The following is a 24,371-nucleotide window of genomic DNA, read 5'->3' as shown; positions in this document are numbered from 1 at the left end:
AAAACTAGTGAAGTTATCAATCGAATGGTATGTTGTAAATAAAATTTGTTTTTTTGTGTGCAGGTAACCCTAAACCCTAAGATCATCCAAAACAAACAACATTGACATTTCCTTTACAAGCAGGTCACAGCATTTTGTCCCAAGTGACGTAGGTGTCCCGTTTTCGTCAGAAAATCAAAGAGCTGTTGTTTAAATACAAACTGGAAGAGCAAAAGTTAGATATGACCTGTACTAACAACAACATTTCTACAAACTCAACCCTAGAAATTGCTGCTATCTTGACGCAATTCAAAAACTCGAAGAACCACAAATCTGATTAGGCACGGCTCCACACTATTTTTGACACTTTATGCTATCAAAGAACAATACGGTCAACTGTGAAAGTATTAAATGACAAAGAAAGTTTCCAGTTTTTACCCATAGATATTCATCCATGGCCATGTGAACCCAGAGCTAGATAACTTTTCATTAACACTGTTGAGAGTTAAGTGAGAACATATGCGTGTATCTGAATAAAATGGTAGTTTGAATCATCTAGAAAACAAAACTGAGCTTTGAGCCGCGTTGGCATGGACTGTAACGTTAATGCAATCAAGTCTGGATCTGGCGGTGTCTACGCAGAAAATCTTGTGGTAAACGTATTTGACCACATTTATTCCTCCATTAAAACACTTTCGACCGCCATCAAAAATGTTTAATGGTCATATTTGTGACAGCCAAACAGGCTATAGGAACTCAAGCTATACATCCTGAAAAACTGGCTTTTTAATCACCCCTCAGCGACAAAACAGAAAAGACGACGATAAACGACGATAAACCAAACAAGCCAAACGAGCCACTAAATATATAGACCTAAGTATATAGATTATTCCTTGTTCTTTTATCTAAACCGGGTTATTTCTAATTAATCAATTTCGATTTTAAAACCGGGTTACTGAAAAATCGTGATGTGGCCGCAATTTTCAGCAGTTCAATTGTCACTCTGGTCAAACACCTGGCAACTTAACTTTAACGTCAAGAAGTGTTATCAACTTGGTATAACGCGTAAGAAAATTCCAACTATATTCCAATATTCATTGGCTGGCCAGCCCATTTCTAGAGTTTCCTCAGCCCAGTACCTTGGAGTCACCGTGACAGACAATCTGTCCTGGAACGAGCACATCAATCAGATCTGTAAAAAGGCAAATTCTACTCTTGGGCTACTGCGTCGTATTCTAAGTGGTTGTGATACTAAAGTCAAAGATACGGCGTATCGCACGCTAGTCCGCCCAAAACTCGAATATGCGTGTTGCGCTTGGAACCCTTTCACCAAACAGAACATCACTCAAATAGAGATGGTTCAACGCCGAGCAGCAAGATTTGTATTAAATGACTATTCAAGATTTAGTCATGTTACTCCAATGATCGAACATCTTGGTTGGGACTCTCTTGAAGATCGTCGACTCCTCTTTCAAACTACGATGTTCTACAAGATCTTGATGGGACATGTTGGTATTAGCTTTCCTCCTGAAGTCCGCGAAATAACAAGGGCCACCAGATTACTGAACAGTCGTCCTTTCCAACAAATCCGTGTATCAAATGATGTCTATAAGTTTTCCTTTTATCCAAGGACAATAGTAGCATGGAACAATTTACCTATTTATGAAGATGTTGATATAAATAATTTTAAGACTATTGCTCTTGCAGCCATTAAATCTTTTGTATAATGTATATCCAGACGTCCTAACTTGTCTCGACGAGATTATACTTAATCTATTTTATCTTATCTTTTACTAACTTATAATTTTTATTGTATATATACATATTGTAATTATTTATTACGTGCTTTTATTATGTTATTTTAAACTCCTAGTATAGTTCCACTGTTTAAGGAGTATGCTTATTAAAGACTTAAAGACTTCATTGAACTTAAACCGGGTTAATGGTTACCATGGAAATAAATTGAAGAACAATAGATTTTTTAACCGAGTTAGGTCAATTTTAAGCTACCTTTCTGCGTGGTCTAACCCAGGTTAGTGGTCTCGTAGTATCAGTGCCGTGCATTGGCTTTTTCGTGAAATGTGTCAGTCATCACTCGGCGGTCTGTATGTGAGATGTAGATGTGAGATGTTCACTGTAGCGCAAACAAGTGCATAATCTTCTACTGAACATAGTAACAACAGTTCGAAACAGTTGTTTTACTTGAGCAGATTTGTAGTTTTTTTCCCAATATGTGTCGGCTATACCATATCAGTCAAGTTTGCAAGGAACCTTCACGCCTGAACCATGGCCTGAACAGGAAACGCTCATTCACCTTAGAAGGAGAGATTTTAATCGACCTCCGCAAAGAACACAAGAGTATGAAAAGGGAAAAGGCAGTTCGTTAAAATGGCAAGAAATGCAGATAAATGAATGAAATCGTGAACAATTTTTAAGTGAAGTGCACTTTCCAAACGTAAAAGCTGTGGACCGAGAGCGTTTCACAGTTCGTAGATGCCATAATCCAGGCTTCTCTATCAATAAAGATGCTCCGAAGGGAGTGTTTCTTTTTGAGTGTTTCTTTTTGTCGCAAAGTTCTTATTATTCCATCACATTATTCACAATGCTGCTTGAATTCATTAGTTCTTCACATTTTGCCCAGTGATTAAATAGAGCCCGTATTTTCCGGAAGAAACAATAGGGGGTCCAGAAGGGGGTCCGAATGGGGGTCCAGAAGTCAAACCAAACCTGCCCGGTTTGGTTTTGTACTCAGTCAGTTTTGAAAAAAAGATTTCGATTACGGTAAACTTTGTCGTGAATTTTCAGCCGCCGAAAAGTGCGACAAACGATAAATGTTTCCTGTTAATTGTTCCCAATTAGTCAATCAATTTGCGCTCTTGTTTGTAAATTACGACACACGATAAAAACACGATAAACTGACTCAGAACAGAACTAATCCGGTTATAAAGTCACAACGCATTTCTTTCCGCAAGGTAAGAATTTTTTACTGGAGTAAAACAAAAATTCTACATCGTGGCGAGGAAGTAACGTACTTCCTGTAATCGTTTTGTTATCCTTTATTGCCAAAAAGCGGCACGGCAATAGAACCTTCTATAACCAAACTAAATATGGACTGACTGAACGCAGCTTTGCTTATTTTTAAATACTATGCGTATTTCTCTGAGATATTTTATTTCGTACGTAACATTATACCACTGTTTATTTAACAGCTTAGTCAAAATTAACACGACGTCGTTACAAGTATAAATAGCACATCCAATAAACACTCTGGCATACCAAATTTTCAAATAGATAGCTGCAGCGAGTCAAGTCAGTACTTCATCTTGTCATGTCGGCTAAGACGATTTTTGTGCTTTATCTCTTTATCACTTTGTTTCTGTTTGAATGCCTCAAAGAGTCTGAGTGCTCCTCTGATGGACACAATGAGAGGAAATATTCTCAGCTAGGAGGAACCAGTTTATCTCTTCGAGTGCAAAAGCCAGCGCGCACCAAACGAAGCCCTTGCATAGTTGGTACTCGCTGGCGGACTAGAAGATGCCGTCGAAGGGGAAAACGAACATTGACAAAGACCCAGATGGTAAGCTTTTCCTTTGCTTATAGTAAGAATAAAACCTTGTTCTCCAAATTGTAACAGCTGCTCTGATCTATATATAGCTGTTTTCAGATTTTTGAAAGAGAACACACAGCAATAGGTATTTATGTTATGGTTATAACACATGTGCATTGGACTGGCGTAGGTCATTTTAAGGGTTTATTTAGACTGCATGGAGTATTTTGTTTTACTTGAATTGTTACAAAGGAGAAGTGAAGTAAGTATTCTTTACTCAGACTGCTTAATGCAAAAGCTATTCTTAGGCTAAAATAGCAATGTCCTTGGTCTCCAATTGAGTTTGTTCGTAACATTTTCTTAAATTTTAAGTCAATCTCAGTGACAAGTTTTTGTAAAACTAGAAAAAAAAAAGTGCCGTAACGTTGTGAACTGTAGAGAAAAAAGTACTTAAAATCTCGCAATAGCTTGGGTAGGTGCCGGTGACAAGAACTTTAAAGAACTCCTCCCATGCAGTGAAGACTTTGAAATAGGGCAAAAGTTAACTTCAGTTTCGTCAGAAATGGGATTTAAATATGTAGAGATCGTCTTTTTAATAGCTCGTGGTTTTGTTTTTGAAAAAAAGCTAAGTTTGTATGTACTAATATGATTTACTTATTAACCATGCTAAACGACTTACGCAAACTGACATATTGAACATGTTTAGCGGACTTGCCTGTGTACTGAAAACGTGTGCGAAAAGCCCGTATAGTAAAGTCAATAGATCAGGACTGTTTTATTTCGGCTCAGAAGTTTAGTTCAGTACGTCTAATTAACGCCACCTCTTGGCTTCCCTCGTGAAACAGATCCTTGACCGCGTCGCTTCAAAACAAGAGTATTAAAGAAAATAGGAGTGGAGCAACTTCTGTAAGGGTTGCTTTAATGTTTCCTGTCATTTCAAAGTGCTTTCTTTTCCTATCATAGGAATTTGTCGCCGGACGAAACTGGGATACAGATTGACAGACAGTAGCCATGGCAACATGACACTTCACGCCAAGGTCACGGACGTTCACGCATGTTTTGATGAAATGTTTGTCGTCACTGGTCGCGGCGTCTATTTCCCGGATATCGTATGACAAGACTGAAAGAAGATTGTGGGGCCAATCCGATTTATAATTTAGGCTTATAATCTGATCATGAAATGGTGAACCATTGTTATCCTCGCACTGAACAAAGAACAACGGGGAAGATTACTGTTGTAAGTTGGCTGCGAAAATAATGAAACGGAAATAAGAAAGCAGTTTCTGTTGTATAATATATTTATCGCATTGTTTGTCAATTTGGGAAGTTAAGGGCAGAAGTGTTTATAAAGAGTTATGAAGAAGTTCGCCTTTGGGGCAAACACGTACGTTCTGGTTAATGAATTTGTTTAATATTAAAAAAAATCCTTAATTCTTATTAAAAAGCCGTGTTTATGTGTTAATAAAAATAAGTGATTAAAATTGAACGGAGAGTGTTGAAATACGGTTGCGCAAACGCGCGGCGTCTTTTTGTTAATTATGCGACCTTTCCTTCGCGCGTTCTGTCGTGCAAAACTTGACGAACTAAGAAAAAGAGGGGCTATTCGTTATCTATAAATCGCATTTTTGCAAGTCACTTCCGCTTTGTATTGTCGTTGAATAGATCGAGGTTTAATAGACACATTTTATTATACGCGCACACTAAAACACACTTCATTTTTTTTTTCTTTGAAGGAATCTAATTCTTGTGTATGTGTTAAATGAACTGAGGGCTTTAAACACCCCATCATATAAGGCCTGACCAAATGGAGTCGCAAGTAGACCCGGGACTTCAACTTAGAGGGTCCCCAATAGGTTTGGTGATGCGGGATTTGGCTTTTTTTCGCCGTGATATTTGGGATTTGAGCTGAAAACGGGAGTGGGAAGCGGGATTTCGCGTTTTTATGGTGTTGGGATGCGGGATTCGCAAGGGGAACAAAGCGAGATACAGGATTTCAATTCTTACGTGACCTCATAAATTGTTATTGACTAGCGCAAAAAACACAAGTTGGCAGAACCAAACCTTTTGTGCGTATAGCTGTGTCAGGTTTCTAGTAATGACAGAATGAATAGTAACTGCTCTAGTATCATAGGACTGCGATCATTTGTGTAGCCTGCGTAGCTTGACGGTTACGTTTTTAAGCAATTTGAGCGCGATAAGAAAGCGGCGAAGCCGCGATAACGAGCGCCAAAGGCGCGTTAAAAAATTGCTTAAACCAGCGAGCTACACATCAATGACATCTGTTCCTTTCCGACATTTTCGACTCTTGCAACTATAATCTTGGCCCCCCGATCCTTTCTAGTTTTTTCAGTCTTTTGACCTTTTCTAGAGCGCTTGTCTTGTTTTTGGCCAGGCTGGCCACACTGAGTGTCAGTGATAGTGATTCACCGAATGAAGTATGCGACATTATAAATTGCGTCACCATATATTACGAAAAGGATGCGCGAGCAGGAATGCCTTCATTCAGAAAGAAACGTTCTGAGACCAGATTTCAAGGAAAGTGAAGATGCTGAAAGCTTTGAAAGAAACTATCAAGTGTGTTTACGGGCCATCCCTTGAATATGGGAATGAACAATCTTTTTCTTTCACTGATACGTGAATAAAAGAAAACAGAACTGACAGTAAACCGCTCACAAAAAGAAACGTTACAATCATTTGTGCCTACTTATATGCTACCCATTGAATTCTTTTTTGATCTTTTATGCGACATCTATTTTTAGAAAGTTTCTGAGTTAATAATTTAACTAATTATTAATGTAACAAATTAATCATTAACGCAGAAGCGTCTTTGAAAAGTGGGCGGGATCGGGATTTCCAGGCAAAAAATGGCGGGATGGTGGGATAACAGGAAAAAATGGACGGGAAAGCGGGATCTGAGAACCCTATTGTGGACCCTCACCTTACATTTCCAATGTTTGGCCAAGGCTCTTTCGTGTACTTGTTTTGACTTGCGTTCACTTTTGGAAAGGATCAAATTCCTAATTCTATTACCAGTCCAAAATTCCATACAAGAAAGCGTACGATTATTCGTTAATTTTGCAAACTGTCCAAATTAATAAGCTCCGTGCGCATCATGTTATTACACCCGCTTTCAGTGTTACGTGCATAGGCGACATCTTTCGACATGCCATCTCTCGACATGCTATGTAACCTGCCTACGTCAAATATGTAAGCACAACGGACTTCTTTACGGTCGAACTCGACTTTAAGTCATGAAAGATGGATTTATTTGAGATCAGAATAAGGCTAGGAGTATCAAGAAGTCATTCTGTGACGGATAGATTGACTGTTTGAATGTTTACACCTTTCGAATATAAAAGGCGGTAACGACCCAATTCTACTGGAAGTCACTATTGGGAGCCGATCGACTACACTCAAATAGTTTGATTTATCCCGTAAATCGGGAATTAAACATGCAAAGTCCACAATCGTCTTCAGCCATTTGAGGCCAGTATGTATCCTTTATTTGCCATTTTTTTTCCCGCTAATACCAAGAAAAATCGCCAGTTTCACAGTTAAACGGTCTTTCAGCCGTTTACATAGCATGTCGAGAGATTGCATGTCGAAAGATGGTCTTAAGATTTCGCCTATGCAAGTAACACTGAAAGCGGGTGTAAAAATATGACTATATCCTAGTATAATTTGGAAATAATTGGGTTCCAAAAAAATTCTCTGACAGCCGGATTTGACTCGGCCTACGATCTCAATTTTTTTTTCATACAATTAACTCCAAATTGGACAGCATGTAGCCTATTACATATACAAATCAGCGGCGGTGTTTCACTGTTTGGCCACCTAATGAAAGCCCGTAGTATTGAAATGGCTTTATGAGAACCTGCGTGCACTTGCAAGGCAACTTCCGAGCCCGTTTGCCCGTCTAACGCAAGCCTGCATGCAAGTTTCACCCGCCAATACTTGCGCCTCTGTTCTAAATACAACATTAATTGTACAAGGCGCCAAAACACAATCTTTTGTACAATAGTTCTACACTGTAGGCAAAGGCAATGGACTTCTAAGGTTTACCAAGTGGGCTTTTGAATTCCAACACCATAAACTAACGGTCACACCAAAACGCAGACCATGCAGACTTCAGACTGCAGACCGTGCAGACCGTGCAGACCGTGCAGACCGTGCAGACCGTGCAGACCATGCAGACTGTGCAGACTGTGCAGACTGAGTACTTTTTTTCTAACACTTGACTCACTTTTTTCGCCTCTAGTGACAAAATAGTGCTCAATATGTCCTAATGTTTGTTATCTATCCACAGGCGGCACAAACTCAACATCGGACTGTTGATTCACCCGTTTAATAGACTTTCTATGGGAAATTCCCTTTACTGGTCCTGAATTCACTAAAATCAAGCATAAAAATAAACTTCCATACATTCTAGGCGCAAATTGCGTCATTTTTTGACGGGTTTGTGGTTTTATTTATTTTGTCCAATTTGTTGTTGTTGTTGTGTTTTCTTTTTTATCGATTTTCTTAGTCTTCGTTTTCCTCTTCACTGATTTATAAAGCAAAGCGAGGTCAGACTCTAAGCGACCTTATTCCACAAATCGCTTCTGCTACACAAATTACAGTATCGCCATATTAGACCAGGAGTATTCCCTCTTTCGCTTAGTTGAACATGACCGTAAGTAAACCTCGCGTAAAAAATGCTCGCGTGAAATTTTCTCCTCGAGGTTTTCTTATGCGTCACGTACGATGGACTAAGCGAAAGAGGGACCACTCGTAGTCTAAATCGCCATGAAAAACAAAACAGCCATAAGGACAGATAAATTAACCATCGCATCAACTAATCACGGCAACCGTACTGCACTGAGAATTTCAAATGCTATTCGGTTTTCTGTGATCTTTCCATGCGCTAGGCTTTTTTGGCGTGATCGCAGTCACACTCCAACAGCCATTTGGAATTACATTCTGTATACCAAGAATAGAAAATGCACATGTTACATTACATCACATGTGAAGTTTATTTCTACATTTTAAAATAGCTTTACTTAGGCATATTTAGGACTAACGGGAGTTTCCCTTGCAAAATCTATAACGCATCAACAGTCACATACCGCCGAGTTTGCACGGCCTGTGGATAACAAACACTCCGATATATAATTGAACAGAACCAAAAAATATGCGAGTCAAAAGTAAATGCAAAAACAAGAATAAGAAAAAAAAAAACGTACTCAGTCTGCTTAGTCTGCATGGTTTGCAGTCTGCTGTGTGCAGTTTGCAAGGTCTACGTTTTGAACTGACCGATAAACTAATCACCCTGTCACAATTATTCATTGCCTTCTTTGCGTAAACGCCCTCCCTTAATTAGATAACGAGTTTGTAAAACACAAACAAACAAACAAGAAAAGCCACATATGTTTTCTCTGGTAATAATTGCAGTGCATCCACTCTAGCACTACCCTAACTTTTTGTCGAAAGAAAACATTAAACGCATTCAATTTGATCTCAAGTCTGTGACAGAAAGTTGTCCATCTCGTACGGGATGGATCCATTAAATTTGTGAGGGGGTTCACTTTTTTTTTGAGAAAAGGAATACTCCACAGGAAAAAAGCAATGTCGAACTATTAACATTAAGAAAAAAAAGCAAGGGAAAAGAAAAGATATAATTTTAATAAATATGGTATGAGAAGAAGTATACATCAACAGGAACATACTCAGTATATAACACTACAAAGAAAAGCAAAAAAAAAAAAAACACACATGTATTGAGAAAACATGTAGAGTTTATCCCAGCTTCAGTTTCATGAAGCAACCATCAGAGATGGTCTGATGAAAATAATTGTAGCTGCATATATGTATGCATTTATTGCACCCGAGCAGAAACGTAGAATTTCCTTGACTTTATTTCAACATTTTTCCAAGACCTTGAGAGAAAACGTCTTCAGTTGCTTTTCCTAAAAATACAGAAGAACCCTATGGCGCTGGTTTGGTAATGAAGTTCTTATATGCACTTATGCATCATTGTGAAACAGGATTCATACCCTTTTTCAGAAACAAAACTCCAGGCCTTTTCCAGAACTCTAAAATTCACATTAACCCTAGGCTAGATTTCTGCCGCTCTCTCATGTCTGGTCTAGGGAGGAGCGCGGGCTCCTTTCCCGAACAGTGACTGGTAATCGAGCCTACATCAAACCTTTCATTCCCAAAATCTCAGTGTTAATCCTCCTTACTGTCTGCCATACATTTCCTTTTATTACATGTACTTGAGTTTAACAGATTTCCAAAACTTTCCAGGACTTTGCAGTCTTGGAAAATGCCTCAATAAAATTCCAGGACTTTCCAGGCTTTCCAGGACCCGTACGAACCCTGTAAAAGCATAAACATTTATATTTTACCACTCATAAAACCGTCAGCTTTTTTAGTCTCTTCAATGACCTCTCAGCAACTTCAACACACAACTCACAGTTAAGAGTCATCTGCCATTTCTGGAGTGTACTCAAAACCTTTGACAAATGGTACTCCTACAGTTGTAACGTTTTTCTGATATGCCAGGTAGTCATCACCAAAGAAATAGATTAGTGTGATTTCCTCATCATGGATGCGGTCACTGAAAAACCTCCATGAAGCCCACACATATGCCACAAGGCAAACTGGGTTAGCTAGTGTGATTTGAGTTCCTAGAAAATTGAAACAAAAGGTTCTTTTAGCTGTATTAATGACAGCATTGTAAAGTACACTGTAACATAGGCCTGTAGTATATACAAAGACCAGCACTTAGCTATAACTCTTAGGGGTAGTGCATGGTCCTCCAAGAACTGTAAATTTTCATCAAATTGAATGAATCCCAGAGTCTTGCTTTTTAAGCAGTTACATGCCTCTTGCAGTCTCGCTTTTTTTTTCACCAAGCTGTTTCAGAGTCTCTCTTTTTTGCAAAGCTAAGAAAGTCATGGGGTACTGAATTGATTTGTTGCTATTTATAAATACATCTGAACGTCTTAGAGTCTGAACGACTTGTGCCTAAAACACTTACAAGTCTTGGTCTCACAATTTAAAAAGTCAAAATGCCTCAAGCTTACAAAGAAAAATTTTAGTCTCGCCTTCTCACAGATTCTGGCATTTACCATTCACAATCCATACTCTTTGCTTATATTACATGTCTATGGTGCCATTGATCACTGTAAATTTGGGAAATAAGTCCTGAGTTTTCATTCTCAAGGCACTTTTTTTATGGGTTTATTTTCAGGGAGCCTTATTTCTCGGGAGAGGGGCTTATCACCAATACTGATTTTACATTTCAAAAATATTTGTATACAGGAATTCTATGCCCATAGAAGAATGCTGCATAGTGGATGATCAATCACTCCAATGGAAATACAGAGCAAGCTCTAATCACTACATGAACATCTTCAGTGGTGTCTGACCATGGCGTAACAACATAGAAATTATATGAATTACAAAACAAAATAAAATTAAAACTAGATCATGATAATGCGTCTTTCTTCAAGAGGTATTGTTACCGGCAATATATGTCCATGGGCTACAAAATGAAAGGACTCTTGCATCTGTGAGTGTTTTTGGGACCTTATATGTTTTTTGGCAGAGTGATATCTGGGGCAGAAGGGGAGGGGGGGAGGGGAGGGGAGGGGAGGACATTATCACAATTCCTATGTACAGTGACATAGCCTAATCAATGCAAACACTGGGTGAAAGTAAACATTTGTGAGGAAAAATTAAGCCACGAGGCAATAAGGGCCCAATGAAACTTGAGTAGTTGTATTTGCATTAATTTTACATCAGGTAAGAGCAGCATTTTGTATTCTTTTTCTACAATCAAGATAAGAAATGCTGCTCCTTGCTTTCTTACCTATACTCCACCAAAACCAGCCTGCATATCCCGGATGTCGACAGAGACTGTAAATTCCATGAGTCACTAAAACATGACCTCTCTCCTTTCTGGTCTGGATAAGATGCGTGAAGTTAGATTCTGCCGTTATCATAGCGACTTTTCGTAGAATTTCCCCTCCAACCATCAAGAGCAAACCCAGAAAACTTAAGAGTAACAAATTCTTCATCTGAGGGAAAAGCCACCACTCTAGGACAAACTCAACCCAACTAGCAACTGCAGCAATTTGATACTCTGGACTGTGATTGAGTAGAAATGAATCCGTAGATAACTTGTCTGGACAATATTTTGCAACCATGACATACTCAGAGAAGTGAAAGAACGAGAGTGACACCAAGTACCAGCCAAAATACCTCCATTTTGTTTCACCAAAGCTTAGAAGAAGGGCAATTCCAAAAACGCTACCTAATGGCAACAAAGAAAATATATAATTATATGGGTTATTGACCAAGCATGAGTTCGAGATGGCTGGATATTGGCCAAGTTCTTTTTGTGTGTGTTAATTTCCTGTTATCTAGTGTCCAAAAATGCTACCTGATGACAACAAAGAAAATATATTATATTATGTGGGTTATTGACCAAGCATAAGTTCGAGATGGCTGGATATTGGCCAAGTTCTTTTTGTGTGTGTTTATGATCTGAGACAGAGTCCAGGTCCATAAAGAATGAGGCCAATATCCAGCCATCTTGACTGACCAGCTTGGTCAATAAAGGATTTATTGTATGGCTTTCAGAAAAATGTTTTATGCAGGACACTGCAAGTAATCCAGAGTGGGCAAGATAGTACCATTTATTGCCCGCTCGGGAAGCCAATTACAGTGCAGGATTTGGTACATTTTGCCAACTCACGAAGCTAGCCATATATTACAGCATTTATACTACAACTCAAGTGATACTGAACCTACCATACTGCCTATCTAGATCTAGCTTGTGTGATCAGAAGTTGGTCTTTTAATCACTCAATTCACTTTTATCACTCAGATGTCAAAGTGACATCTAAGATCTATGAGAATCAATCTGCCAAATTCAAAACTGATGACAAAGCTTAGATTCAAACAAAGATACATGTAACTTAATTGTTTGAATCTAAGCGTGAACATGTCACAAAAAGATCATTAAATTTCCTGTTATCAAGTGTCGACATTCAATAAATATGTAGTACAGTGTAAATTTCAAACAAGAGTTTACTTTCTCTAAGGAACTCCTGTTTTGAAGTTTCATCCACATAGCTGTACTTGTCAAAAACATTTTCAGACTCCTCAAACCCCGGCCAAACGATTGCAACATTTCAATGCAGCGTATTGCAACACTGTTGAGCAAAACATGTTGTGCATGTTTGGCCACCCTGTTGCGACGTGTTGTAGCATGTTGGGTGTTGTCAGCTCAAGTTTGAAAATGGTCAAATTTGAGCCAACAACACCCAACATGCGTGTCGAAACTGGGCGGCCAATGCAAGTTTTACGTGCCCAACATCTTGCGCCAACAATGTTGTATTGAAATATTGTGATCGTTTGGCCGCAGCTTTAACAGCGATGTCAACTGTGTTGTAGTTTGGGTGCAGAAATTTGCATCACCGTCTGTCAAACTTTAAATGATATATTGAGAACAAACCCTGCGACGTTTTCATACCGAATTAGGTCATGTCATATTTTTTGTGACATGTTCACATTTACTTGCAACTGGATTTATTGGCTGTTACATATGTCTCAATGTCTCACAAGGGATAAGTTGACTGTTCTTGTGGAATGACATCTGTCTGTCTCTTTACCCAAATACAAGCTGCCTGTAAATGATCTAGCTCGCCGAGGAAAATCAGAAATTTACATTGACAGAAAATCTACAAGCAGGGCTAACAATCCGCGCAATTAACAAAGTCCTTAAGCTACGTTGACAATGCATATGCATTTTAAAAACACAACAGATTTCCAAACTTCGAGACAACAAGTAAACTTTACCTAACATGGAGGCTCGCCTGGCAACCGAAGAATATGGGACAAAAAGAGTCACAAATAAACTCAAACCAAGAATCACGCTTCCTGTGGCAATGCGCCATGTTTCCGTGACACTTTTACCTTGAAATATTGCTAAAACTAAGAGGATATAAGCAATGAAATACGAAATCGCTACTTTCCCCTCTAAAATCATCCTTAATTTCGCCGACATTTTTTGTCCCATAGGGGAGGGAGGAGGGGGAAGAGTATTCTTCATTGCGAGCTGCCGCTGGACAAATCTCCTATTCTCGTTTCAAAGTGTTGTTAGACGTTGTTCAGACCTAGAATGCAACCAATATCTCGCTGTTCCAATTTTAAAATAACAATTTTATTTCACTGGAATGCTGAAAAGCAATTCATTGTATCACAGAGTACTATACCTGTTTCCTAGCGTCGTTTGAATCCGTCACGCTCCGCCGGAGGACAGGCCTCTTAGTTTCCAGGAGTTCGCATTTACTTTATCAGAGAGAGACTGGCCACTAGTGACTCAAACAGGATGGAAAAAGATGGCGGTGACGACGACGGAAATCGCACAGAACCTGAAAACCCAAGGACACCTGATTCCAGTCGCGAAGGAACACCAGATTGGAAAGAAACGTGCATTGGTGTTTGGTCGAGAAGTACGAAGGGCCGTCAAGTTACAGAGGCTGAACCAGACAAGATCTGTAATGGTATAAGTTTTGTCGTAATCAACAAAGTAAGTGACTAAAAGTGAAGTCAGAAAGTTGTTTTCAAATCTCTGAGTGGTTCCTGTGATGGTGCAAGTAATCAAACTAGTTGATCTAACACACTAACAGAGCTTTATCTTCCTAACATTCAAGCATACAGACCTTCGAAAAGTGAAGCTCAGTAATACAAGAGGACTTCAGATTGTAGTTCGTGAAACAGGTAGGACTTGGACTTAGCTTATATAAATGAAATTAATGTAGCCTTTCGCACTTTCAGTGTAAGCTTAAGATTGCCCTGGTTTGAAATTTTGTAGGTCAGTAGTTTCAGATTTGTATGATCATGAATGACACAACTTTAAGAGAATGCAAATCAAACCACTTTGAAACATTTCAAAATGAAATTGAAACAAATTTCAACTACAGTGCGCCATATAATAACCCTAAAATCCGAAATCTTGCAGATTACCTACTTGACCCTCCCTCCCCCAGAAAAAGCTGTTAAAAGAAGAGCTCTACTGATTCAACCACAAAAATGCATCAAACATACAAAAATTTCCCTTTGAAACACAAAACAAAAAAATCGACCAAAAGAAGCATGAAAAATGTACTCAAAAGCAGTTTCCTTTAAATGTGGGACATTTGGTGATCTATATGGGAAATGAGAGATTCGGTCTGTATCCCAGAGACTAGCCTGCAAAAACAGATGGATTTCCGGCTTTTGTTTCATGCCGCAGCATGAAACAAAGCCAGGTTGAAAATTCATCTGTGTTTGCAGGCTACCCAGAGACTACAGCTGGCAAAGATGGTTAATGTTAGTCATAGAGTTATGGGGCTTTTGGATGCAAAATTAATCACAGATCCATTCACACCGGCCCCAGTTACCATCTCCTTTTCATGCTTGTAGTACCACCTGTGGAGTAAGTTTCTCCAAAGCTATTTTGTTTTCATATCAGTTGGAAAGTTGGCTTAACAGAAGGATTTTTGAGTTCAAGATTTGGCCAGAAAAGAGAGAATGTTTGTAGTCCTGTATTGTATTTTATTATACAACATATCTCTCAGTTGGTACGCGCATTGTGATTGGTCAATTTAACAGGCCATATTCTCTTGTACATGGCGCACTAAAATTTAAAGTTGTTTTTGTTGTCAAAGTGTTCGGTGATTTATCGCCAAGTGTTCTTAACTTTTATAGCAAGTAAAAGTTTAAAACTTCCTCGTTCTCTAAATTCTGTATTAACGTGGCTAACAACTTAAAAACAATTTCAAATTGACTCGTTTTGCTTTTGAGGTGTGTCAGAAATTTGAAGCCATTCCGTGTGAATAGAATCGTTCCCGAACCCGTCAGGCACATAGAGATTTAATAAATGTCTTACTAACCTCGTCCTCTCGGTCCGTACTGTAAGTTACGAATCCTCATTTTCCCCCCTTGGATTTATGGCCCACACCCTTCGTGCTTGGGCCATAAATCGATGGGGAAAAAACTCGGTCCATGACTTACAGTACAGACCTCGAACTCAGTTAGTAAGAGGTATATCTGTGAGCAGTGATGTTCGTTTGAAGGAACGTGCATGCATCAAACAAATTTGTGTCATGGCTGTTTGTAAATTTCCATTTCAGAGATTACAGTACCTCCTCCAAAAGCTCATGATCACACACACATCAGAATTGAAAGGGACGAAGATGACAAGTAAGGATCAGGCTTTGTAGTAATAATTTTGGAGATGTGTTGAATTCAAACACAAAGAAGCTATAGTAACAATTCATCACCTTAACTAATGTGGCTCACTACAGTTTTGATGGAGTAAAAGAGACTGATGTTAAATGATGACTCTTTTGTAAACTGTTCCAAGATATTTTTTCTTTCTCTAGTTACTGTTTGCTTTTTATCATTATATGCGACACTTGAGCAAAACAAACCTTGATAAATCGAACTAAAATGAATGAACACATACATAAGAGAACACTGTGCACTAGAATTTTTAATAACATCTTCTCATAATCTACACAGCCTAACCCAAACTTTCAGGAATTAGAAATGGAGGCTGTCTTATTAAACATTCCTCATGCATACTAAAATAAAAGAATCTGCAAAACAGATCATACACAAATAATTTTGTCTGTTTTAAACAGAGCTTTAGCAGAATCTGTCTTGTGCATTCTTATTTTATTCATTGTAATGTGAATCTAAAATAACTGCAGCTAATTACATTGTTTCAAAACAGTTAATGACTCAGACAGAATATATCAAGGTACCATTCATGATATTAATTGTTTTTTGCTCTTTATATTGGAGTGATTGGAATCTTGAACTAGTCTTGTAGTAATGGCATACTTCCAAAACTGAGTTTTAATTGATCTGATTTGTCAGACTCCAAAAGAATGATGAGGACAGTGGAAATTCTGCAGAAGAACAAGAGCCTTCTTTGACTAGAAGAGTGATGGACGTTATGATGATGAAGAAAACAAACTTGGAGAAAAATGTCGAACATTACAAAGCTGAGGGAGTCAAGCTTACAGGTATATGTATGAAACAACAATGTAGTCAGTTCAGGGAATTTGAGGGAGTGTAAGAATCTACACGGAGATTGATTCTTTGACCATTTCAATGTCTGAGCTTCTTTGAAGCTACATTGTTTTTGATCAGCACCAAGAATTCCAACTTCTTGGCAGCCTCAAATTTTCCCGAGATCTGATCGGCTGGTTTTAATCATCACGGCAATGATCTTTCATGTAGCAAATATTTTTCTTCTACTTCAAATACATGCGTTTGCTAATGTATCCTCACCATCTATGGTTGAACCTGTCCACAACTGCCGCCTAGTTGGGGACAGAGCAAAAAGGCCATTGTAGAGAGGTGGCTGTTAGTGGAGGTTCGACTGTACAACCATATCGTATTGATTCTCAAAGTTCTCATTTGTTTTGATTAGCTTAGTTTGCAGAGCACTGCACCAATATGATGAAAATCTCTGGTCCATGGTCTTGGGTTTCAATCAATTACATTCAAGCCCATTGTTTTTTTTGTTTTGTTTTTTTTCTTATGTAATTTGCATTCATAACTACAATGATTACTTCAGAAAGGAATGATAATCGTCATTCCTTGCTAATAAGTTAATTATTATTTAATGATTACTAGTTCCTGTATTTAAGAAAACGGTTTTTTTTGTCTTGTACTAGATGTCTGGAATGGATTTTATGGCATGTGTTCAAAATGCTACGAGACAACAGCAAGACTAGTGTCATACTGTCATCCACTTGATAAAGTTAGCCAGGTACGTAAGTTGTAATTGTTCTCAAATGAACACTTATTAATCACATTAATTTACATTGTAGTGAATAGTAAAAAAAAAGGTAAAGTCTGCATACAAGCCAAGTGGCCCATCAGATGTGGGAGCCAGAATTTGAAAAGTGACCATCCATAATGTACTATAGGGCCTGCTCAAATGAGCAATTGCCATCTACAGGATGCCTGGACACCAATCTGGCTAAAAACATGGCCAGAGCTTATCCCAGTATCTACAGCATGAAGTGACTGAGTATTTCTACTCCCCCCTGGATTGGATGCTAGTCCATCGCAGGGTTACCCCTAACAGTAAGGTCGCCAATACCCATTCATACACCTGGGTTGAGAGAGGCACTGCGGGAGTAAAGTGTCTTGCTCAATAACACAAAACAATGACCCTGGCCATGGCTCAAACCCGGACTGCACCGCTCTGTCCGGAGACGAGTGCACTAACCATTAGTGCACTAACCACATTCTTTTTCAATTTAACAAAACATTTTGCCATTTTGTTTGATGTCAACAGGTATTTGGGTTTGCAGGAAAATGCATCAAGAAGGCTGGAGGACACCTAGTGGGTGATGACACTAATGAAAAAAAGAAATGATAAAAGATGCAGGTTACTTCATCCACAAAGAGTGACTGAAATCTAACTTCTTGAACTATAAATGGGCCATACAAGGAGTACAATGCATGGCGTGTGAAGTTGTCCCAGATAAATGTCAGAAGAAGCAGAAAAGTTTGGTAGCTGTCACTTTTTGAGTAGTAAAAAAGTTACAAACTTTGAAAAGTTAATGCACACAGACCCCCCCCCCCACCCCCACCCCTCCCCACCCCCACCCCTCCTGCGTTAAGGGATTATTGTTGGCATCCAGCAAGGGCAATTTTTCCTTGGTCAATGACCAATTTCAGTGTAAAAAAAGGTAATGCTATGGTTTTGGGAAATTGTAAATTACACTTTGTACATTGTTCACGTTATTCTAACAAAATAAAAACAATTGCAGGTTCTACATGTATGAATGACATGTTTCAGGGCATCTTTGTTGATAGTGTCATCACTTAAACCCAGTAATCTAGTCACCATCTAACTGAATCACTTCTGAGAAAAAAAAAGAAAAAAGTCAAAAAAGGGACTGAAAAAATAATTTAAACGAAAAATTCAAAAATTGTAGTCAGGAATGGACATCAGTAGTATAAAATAATTCATAGTTGCATTTGACACTGGTTCTACTAAAACGTGAAATCAACTTAATTAATTTTATAGCTACTCATACAGAGATGCTGCGACCGAACAACTTCGGTCTTTATCAGTTTAAAAAGCCAACTGAAATTACAGTCTTAAAACGTTTTAAAACATTAACATTTTAGTAGAGTCAGTATCAAACACAACTTCGAATGTATACTAAAAAACTAATGTTGAGAAAAGATTAATTCACTTCCAAAAGGAGGGAAATTTCGTTGGATAGGAACACATACACGGGGTCATGTGAAAAACACAATCATATAATTATTAACTTTTCACTGATCTGAACACAGTTCAAACGCTTCAGTAGCAAGCTTGTCCCAAGTTATGTCGAGAGGTGAAAACTGTGCATGTACCTCAGCACAAAATACTGTGCGGGATGGATACAGGCCATTAAAATAAAGTACTTCACCAGTTAATATATCTGAGTGTTCTCTTTTATTGACTTATTTATAAAACAATACAACTCAGAGAAAAACAAAACTTATTCTACCAAACAACTGCCCTTGAAGCCCAGGAGTGATGACTGCAGTTTACAAGGGCAGTGTAAATTCAATACATGTATAAAATATGCAATTTTAGTTTGAAAAATCACTGACAAAAAACCTTTAAGAGAGCCACCTTAACGTTTTGAAGTGGCTCTGAACCCTTCCGTACAAAATTTTTTTCACTTTGCCAATAGTTGCGTCTTATCATGCTTATTAAAATTTGATAATATAAAAAAATTTCATTGTGCCGTTTTTGAATTATAAGCCCATAAAGCTGTAATTAAGGGTGTTTTAGTGGGTCATACTGTTGCTATGGTAACCTATTGCATCACAAAAATGATAACAACATGCTCACTAATGATTGGGCAATTTTTTGATACCATGATTGTAGCATCAAGTGATAAGGAGTGGTTATAAACAACCCATCAAAATGTAAGTGATGGAAACTGTTTTATGCCACATTTAACAAATATCTATATTTACAATAACAAAATCTAATTTAAATTTAAGAACACTCTAACCTAGTAACTAGTAATGGGACTAAATGTACAGATGTCCAGTGTAAGAATTTAGAGTTTCTAACAGTCCTTTCCAATACCGGTAATTCTTCCCTGGTCTGTTGGTTTCGCCACTGGAAGAAAAAATGAAGAGATATGTCAATCATGTTTTCCGCGCCAAAAATTTACGCTCTGATTCACATCCCTGCAAGGGAAACAAGTCGACCTTTTCTGACTTACATCGCTCGTGCTCGCAACTTTACCAATCAAAGACTGCTAAGATGAATAAGCGAAGGATTAAGCAAAGGTCGACTTGTGGAGAGGCAAGTAAGAATTGTGAGTGACTTCTATCATGTGGATCAGGATGAGATCTATTCTCATGCAGACAAAACACCCAGGTAAAAACATCTTTTAGTTAATTATAAAGACCGGCCCAAGCTGTGAGGATTGGATGGGGTCTGGTTACAAAATGGAACAATTTTTTAATTTTGCTAGCTAAACTTAACTTCTGTATGTGAAATAAACTCCACAACAAATTTATTACAAAGCGACCTTTTTCTTTAGAAAACTCCTGTGTGGAATAAGAACAAAACTAGCTGAGTCATTCAAAAACCTCTCTTTTGATGGTTCAAATCCCGTCCTGTGCCTCTGGGAATAACACGACTTTGTTACAGAACTTGGCTCATTTCTCGCGTGGTCTTCTTTTTCAAGAAACGACTGGCTTCTTGCGAGGGTTGCAGTACTGTACAGCGATCGCATTGTAAATATGGCGACACATTTATTTATCATGTAAGGGACCGTTCATTTTTTATAAGGTAGGGGGGGCTGGTGGGATTTGGGGGGGGGCATGCAAAAAAAATGGCTTTCGAGGGGGGACCATCCCAAAAAAATAAGGGGAAAAGGGGGGGTCATGTGAAATATTTTAGTAAAACTTTAAAATGGCATAATGTTTGAATATCAAAAAAAAAACTGCTATAGAATAAATATAGAAGGCAGGATACAAATTTATTACAAACTTTCCTTCTGCTTTAAAAAAACGTTTGGCGACAAAAAGCATTTGTAGCTACTGAAAAGAAGTATTTAGCACTGTTATTTTCGAATGCAACTTTCACTGGCACTCATTTTCATCTTCGCTGTCGTCGAGTTCTTCGTCGCCGCTTGTGCTGCTATGGGAGTCTCTTTCACCAATGCTGCAAGAAGCAGCAATGCTTTCCGTCAGAGTGTACTCTTCAGGGTACATGAAGGTGTAAACATAATCTCTGACTTCCTGCTCAAGGTTTGTGGTGATTCTGCTTCTTGCAGCATTGGTGAAATAATTTCCTTCCAAGAGCTGTGCGATGTATGGCCCATCTCCTCTAAATAACGACGTGGCAACATCCACAACTTTAATACACTCTTCCGGGACGGACGTTCTAGGAGGGTACACAAGGCATTGTGGAAAATCATTTCCTAGCGGGTTTCCAACACAGATTCCATAAACTCGTTGGACGTTGTTTTCAGTACGCTTCCTCTTTCTTTCATTTGACTTTCTGCGGTTTTCTTTTTTCCTTCTCCTTTTCTTGATGTGCTGTTTGAGTATGCCCTTGAATATGCTGTTATAATTGCTCTTCTTATTTTCTAGTGCTTCCATGTCCTGCGTGACCTTCGTCAACTTAGCTTCTATACATTTGATCTGTTTTACATTAAAACTGAGGGCAAATTCTTCGCCCTGCTTTAAAGCAAGCCCATTGGACTGAAAGAATGTGGAAACGTGTTCCTTTACATCTTTCAATATGACATTCAACTTTTCCACCATTGCTCTGTGCTCTTTGATGGAGAAGTTCAGTTTTCTTCCATCACTGGGCTTCATTTGGTACCCTGGCATGGAAAACTCACTCGCCCTTTCTGAACAGCCACCCGCACTTAGAAAGATTGCTGCTTTTGCTTGTAAGATGTCAAACTGCCTGGATCGTTCAGCTGTAAACCTTTTCTTACACGACTCGTCGCTTTCGCCATTATTGCGCATTTTGGAATGAGCCTCTTTCATGATTCTCATGTAGTAATGCGCTCTTTTCCCGATTGGAAAAGCCCTTCATGGGTATGTTGTGGTTTAAATTTAGTTTTGGCTAAAATTTTCAAACCAATTGGATTTTCATTTCTCTTTGTTCTGAATTATGACAATGAACTTGAGACATTGAAAATTAAGAAATTTTAAACCATAGATAAATTTAAACCGCAACAAGTATGCTAAAATTTATAAAAAGTAATCCACTATTTGCAAGATTTGAGAACACTCATACTGTGTAGCTTTTTGTTTTACCTGCAAAGGGCAACATTTATACATGCCTATCACTAGAGTAGAGGTAAAAACCTTCCAAATAAAGACATCTGTAAATTAAATGTAACAATGTGTTTCACACAACACATCAACAGATTTCCAGTTTTTTCACAACACTTCGTACTTGGTTCAGTATCACAATGCAGGAGCAAGGAAAGACTCTGTTCCAGGCCACTGTTACTTCCGTAAGATTGAGAAGTTTATGAATGAGCACTATGAGGAGGGGGAGAACTACAGGGAGTTTCTAAAGTTGTCCTGTCAAGAAAAGGAAGGAGAAATTTGTTCTTTTTGTTGTGAATGGACTGGACCACCCATAGAAAGATACCCTAAACCAGTTCCTGACCATTCCTGCCTACCGGAATACCACTACCTCTCCTACCAGAAGACCCCAAAAGAAGGGCGTGATCCAGATGACTGACAGCCAAGGGTCCAAGCGAAGAAAGAGCATGGAAGTGGCAGGCTGGTTTTATCTGACCCAGAGTGCGTTGCTCTATTTGCAGATAAGTTTATTGTCAAATCAAAGTTTGTGGTGGATTATCTTCAGCATCTTGAAGTGCTGGAATTTAAAAGGAAAAAGAGAGCAGAAGAAAAGGCAAAGTTAAGTAGGCACGCAAAAGATAAATCATATGAGGATTATCCTTGGACTGAGTTGTGCGAAGATCTAACCAAGCTTAAAAGCTACGTGTTCCAGAACTAAACAAGTACTTGAACCACCACCGGCTGAAGCAGCATTTGAAAAGTAGCAAGAGTGAGAAAGTAAAGGCAATTGTAAGACATTCACGCTTGCAGCAGAAGAGTCCTCTCAGAGCTGGCCAACCAACACTGAGAAATGCCAGGACATTGACACAAAATGACAACAGGGCAAGTGCTGAGAGCAGTGAAACGGATGAAAGTGACAATGATGAGAATGACAATGATGCCATTGACTCTGGGGGAGAAGATGACTCAAGTGACGTCATTCTTGCATTCATCAATTCAGATGAGGAAGATACCAATGAGAGGCCAAATGCCACACGCTCAGGCGAGCCATAACTAGGAGATCCGAAATTGACTTCTCTTTCTTTTGATTTGTTTTTTAAACAGCTCTCTGTAGTATAGGGATTGTAAATATTATCGTCATAGTGAGCACTATAACGTGAAGTAGGGGGATAATAGAGAAATATCAAAAAAGTTGAAATCTAAATATCGTTTGTTCCATTTTTTTTTTGGGGGGGGGAGGGGGTCATCCCAAAAAATGACCGCTATAAGGGGGGGCATGTGAAAAAATTGGTAAGCTGAGGGGGGGTCATGCGATTTTTAAATGGTGCTTCCCAAATCCCACCAGCACCCCCTCCCTCATAAAAAATGAACGGTCCCTAAGGTAAAAGTATAGGTAAAGCATTTGTTAATACAAGATAAAAATGAAACAAGCAACAAAACTGAAGTGGTCGTGTCTAAAAATTAAAAAAAAACTATGTAAAAGCCAGACTATTTCAAAGGTATTTAAAAAAGAGATCTAATATATGATTAAAATATAAAACTACAAAACAATAAAAAGATCAAAAAGCTGGATCCATATCTAAAAACTATTAAATTTACATGGCATTTTCTTAACTGTTCTTTTAAAAGCTTCTGGTGAGTCTATATTTCAAACTTCATTGTCAAGCTTGTTCCAAAGTTTGGCCCCAACATAGGCGATGGACTTCTCTAGTGTATTGGTCTTGGGGCATGGAATATTAAAACAGTTTTTGCTTGAGAATGTAACTTGTCTCGCGTTTACTGAATAAATCATGAAGAGGGATAGGAGTAGCACCATAAAAACAGCTGTGGGCTAAAAACAATATACCTATTCCGAAGAAGCGGCCAGTTTCCTGTGAGTGTTTAAAATTTCTTCCATTGGCATGGTGTACACCAATCTAGGCAATTTATAATTAATCTTTACTGCTCTCACATGAATCTGTCCAATAAAAATATCATGAACTGATCTGGCAATTTTAGATAGAAATTACATTATTACACTCAGTGACAACTTAAAATATGCTATCAGAAATGATAATAGCAAGACAAAATTAGCCTCAGTTTTAGGTGTTTGAAAGTTTAAAAGTCTGAGGAGATTTACAAAGAAAAAGATACTGAAAACCAAATTTATGAATTTTCTTATGCCCTTTTCATCAAGGTGTAAACGAACGCTTTTAAAAGAACAGAAAATGTTGTTTGTATTTTGGTATTATTTTGTTAATTCATAGTCTACAATTTCAGAAGGAGTGCAGAATAAGTCACATGTACAGGATCCCCAGATGCTGCCATACAACAGGGACTAATCCCCTGGATGGGTGGGGTGTGGATGCATGGGATTTGAATTTTTGAGAGTTTTGATGACTATACATGTAAAAACAAACTACAGTCATGTATCTTGAGCTTAAAATTTACATTAATATTGGCAGCGATTTGTCATCTTGGTCATCATTTACTGATGTATCGTCCATGCCTAATA

The 24,371-nt window shown here is 38.4% G+C and overlaps 3 protein-coding genes across 4 annotated transcripts in view; 1 reads left to right on the top strand and 2 right to left on the bottom strand.

The window, feature by feature from the left end:
- Positions 1–1,550: 1,550 nt before the first annotated feature.
- Positions 1,551–24,371, bottom strand: part of LOC145482054 (cation-dependent mannose-6-phosphate receptor-like) — a 30,693-nt gene continuing 7,872 nt past the window's right edge. Inside the window, exons 7-9 of one of the 2 annotated variants that reach the window (XR_014048717.1) lie at positions 24,308–24,365; positions 19,686–19,715; positions 1,551–1,562 (exon numbers count right to left, since the gene is read on the bottom strand). Coding sequence is in view for 1 of the 2 variants with exons in the window: in XM_081460634.1 (XP_081316760.1) it covers positions 24,345–24,365 (21 nt within the window). In the remaining variant the exon portion in view is untranslated. Of the gene's footprint in view, positions 1,563–19,011; positions 19,716–24,307; positions 24,366–24,371 lie in introns of those variants that run through there. The other variant, XM_081460634.1, reaches the window with a different exon arrangement.
- Positions 9,170–13,844, bottom strand: LOC145482053 (protein-S-isoprenylcysteine O-methyltransferase-like). The gene is made up of 3 exons (XM_081460632.1): positions 13,376–13,844; positions 11,382–11,825; positions 9,170–10,194 (listed from the first exon to the last, which is right to left on the bottom strand). The coding sequence occupies exons 1-3, from the start codon at positions 13,626–13,628 to the stop codon at positions 9,983–9,985; spliced, it is 909 nt and encodes a 302-aa protein (XP_081316758.1). The 5' UTR covers positions 13,629–13,844; the 3' UTR covers positions 9,170–9,982.
- On the top strand, positions 13,868–18,363 carry LOC145482058 (uncharacterized). The gene is made up of 6 exons (XM_081460637.1): positions 13,868–14,108; positions 14,233–14,299; positions 15,694–15,763; positions 16,445–16,593; positions 17,251–17,345; positions 17,880–18,363. The coding sequence occupies exons 1-6, from the start codon at positions 13,908–13,910 to the stop codon at positions 17,958–17,960; spliced, it is 663 nt and encodes a 220-aa protein (XP_081316763.1). The 5' UTR covers positions 13,868–13,907; the 3' UTR covers positions 17,961–18,363.

The sequence above is a fragment of the Orbicella franksi genome, chromosome 3, assembly GCF_964199315.1.
Source record: "Orbicella franksi chromosome 3, jaOrbFran1.1, whole genome shotgun sequence".
Taxonomy (NCBI): Eukaryota; Metazoa; Cnidaria; class Anthozoa; order Scleractinia; family Merulinidae; genus Orbicella; species Orbicella franksi.
This window is presented reverse-complemented; position numbering and strand designations above follow the sequence as displayed.

Excerpts from the sequence above, each read along its gene's own strand:
- LOC145482058 (XM_081460637.1), top strand. The coding sequence starts at position 13,908 with ATGGAAAAAGATGGCGGTGACGACGACGGAAATCGCACAGAACCTGAA. Across the intron at positions 16,594-17,250 it reads TGAGGGAGTCAAGCTTACAG|ATGTCTGGAATGGATTTTAT; the intron begins GTATATGTATGA and ends GTCTTGTACTAG. Across the intron at positions 17,346-17,879 it reads CACTTGATAAAGTTAGCCAG|GTATTTGGGTTTGCAGGAAA; the intron begins GTACGTAAGTTG and ends TGATGTCAACAG.
- LOC145482053 (XM_081460632.1), bottom strand. The coding sequence starts at position 13,628 with ATGAAGAATACTCTTCCCCCTCCTCCCTCCCCTATGGGACAAAAAATG. Across the intron at positions 11,826-13,375 it reads CAGGCGAGCCTCCATGTTAG|GTAGCGTTTTTGGAATTGCC; the intron begins GTAAAGTTTACT and ends TGTTGCCATTAG. Across the intron at positions 10,195-11,381 it reads CTGGTTTTGGTGGAGTATAG|GAACTCAAATCACACTAGCT; the intron begins GTAAGAAAGCAA and ends TCAATTTTCTAG.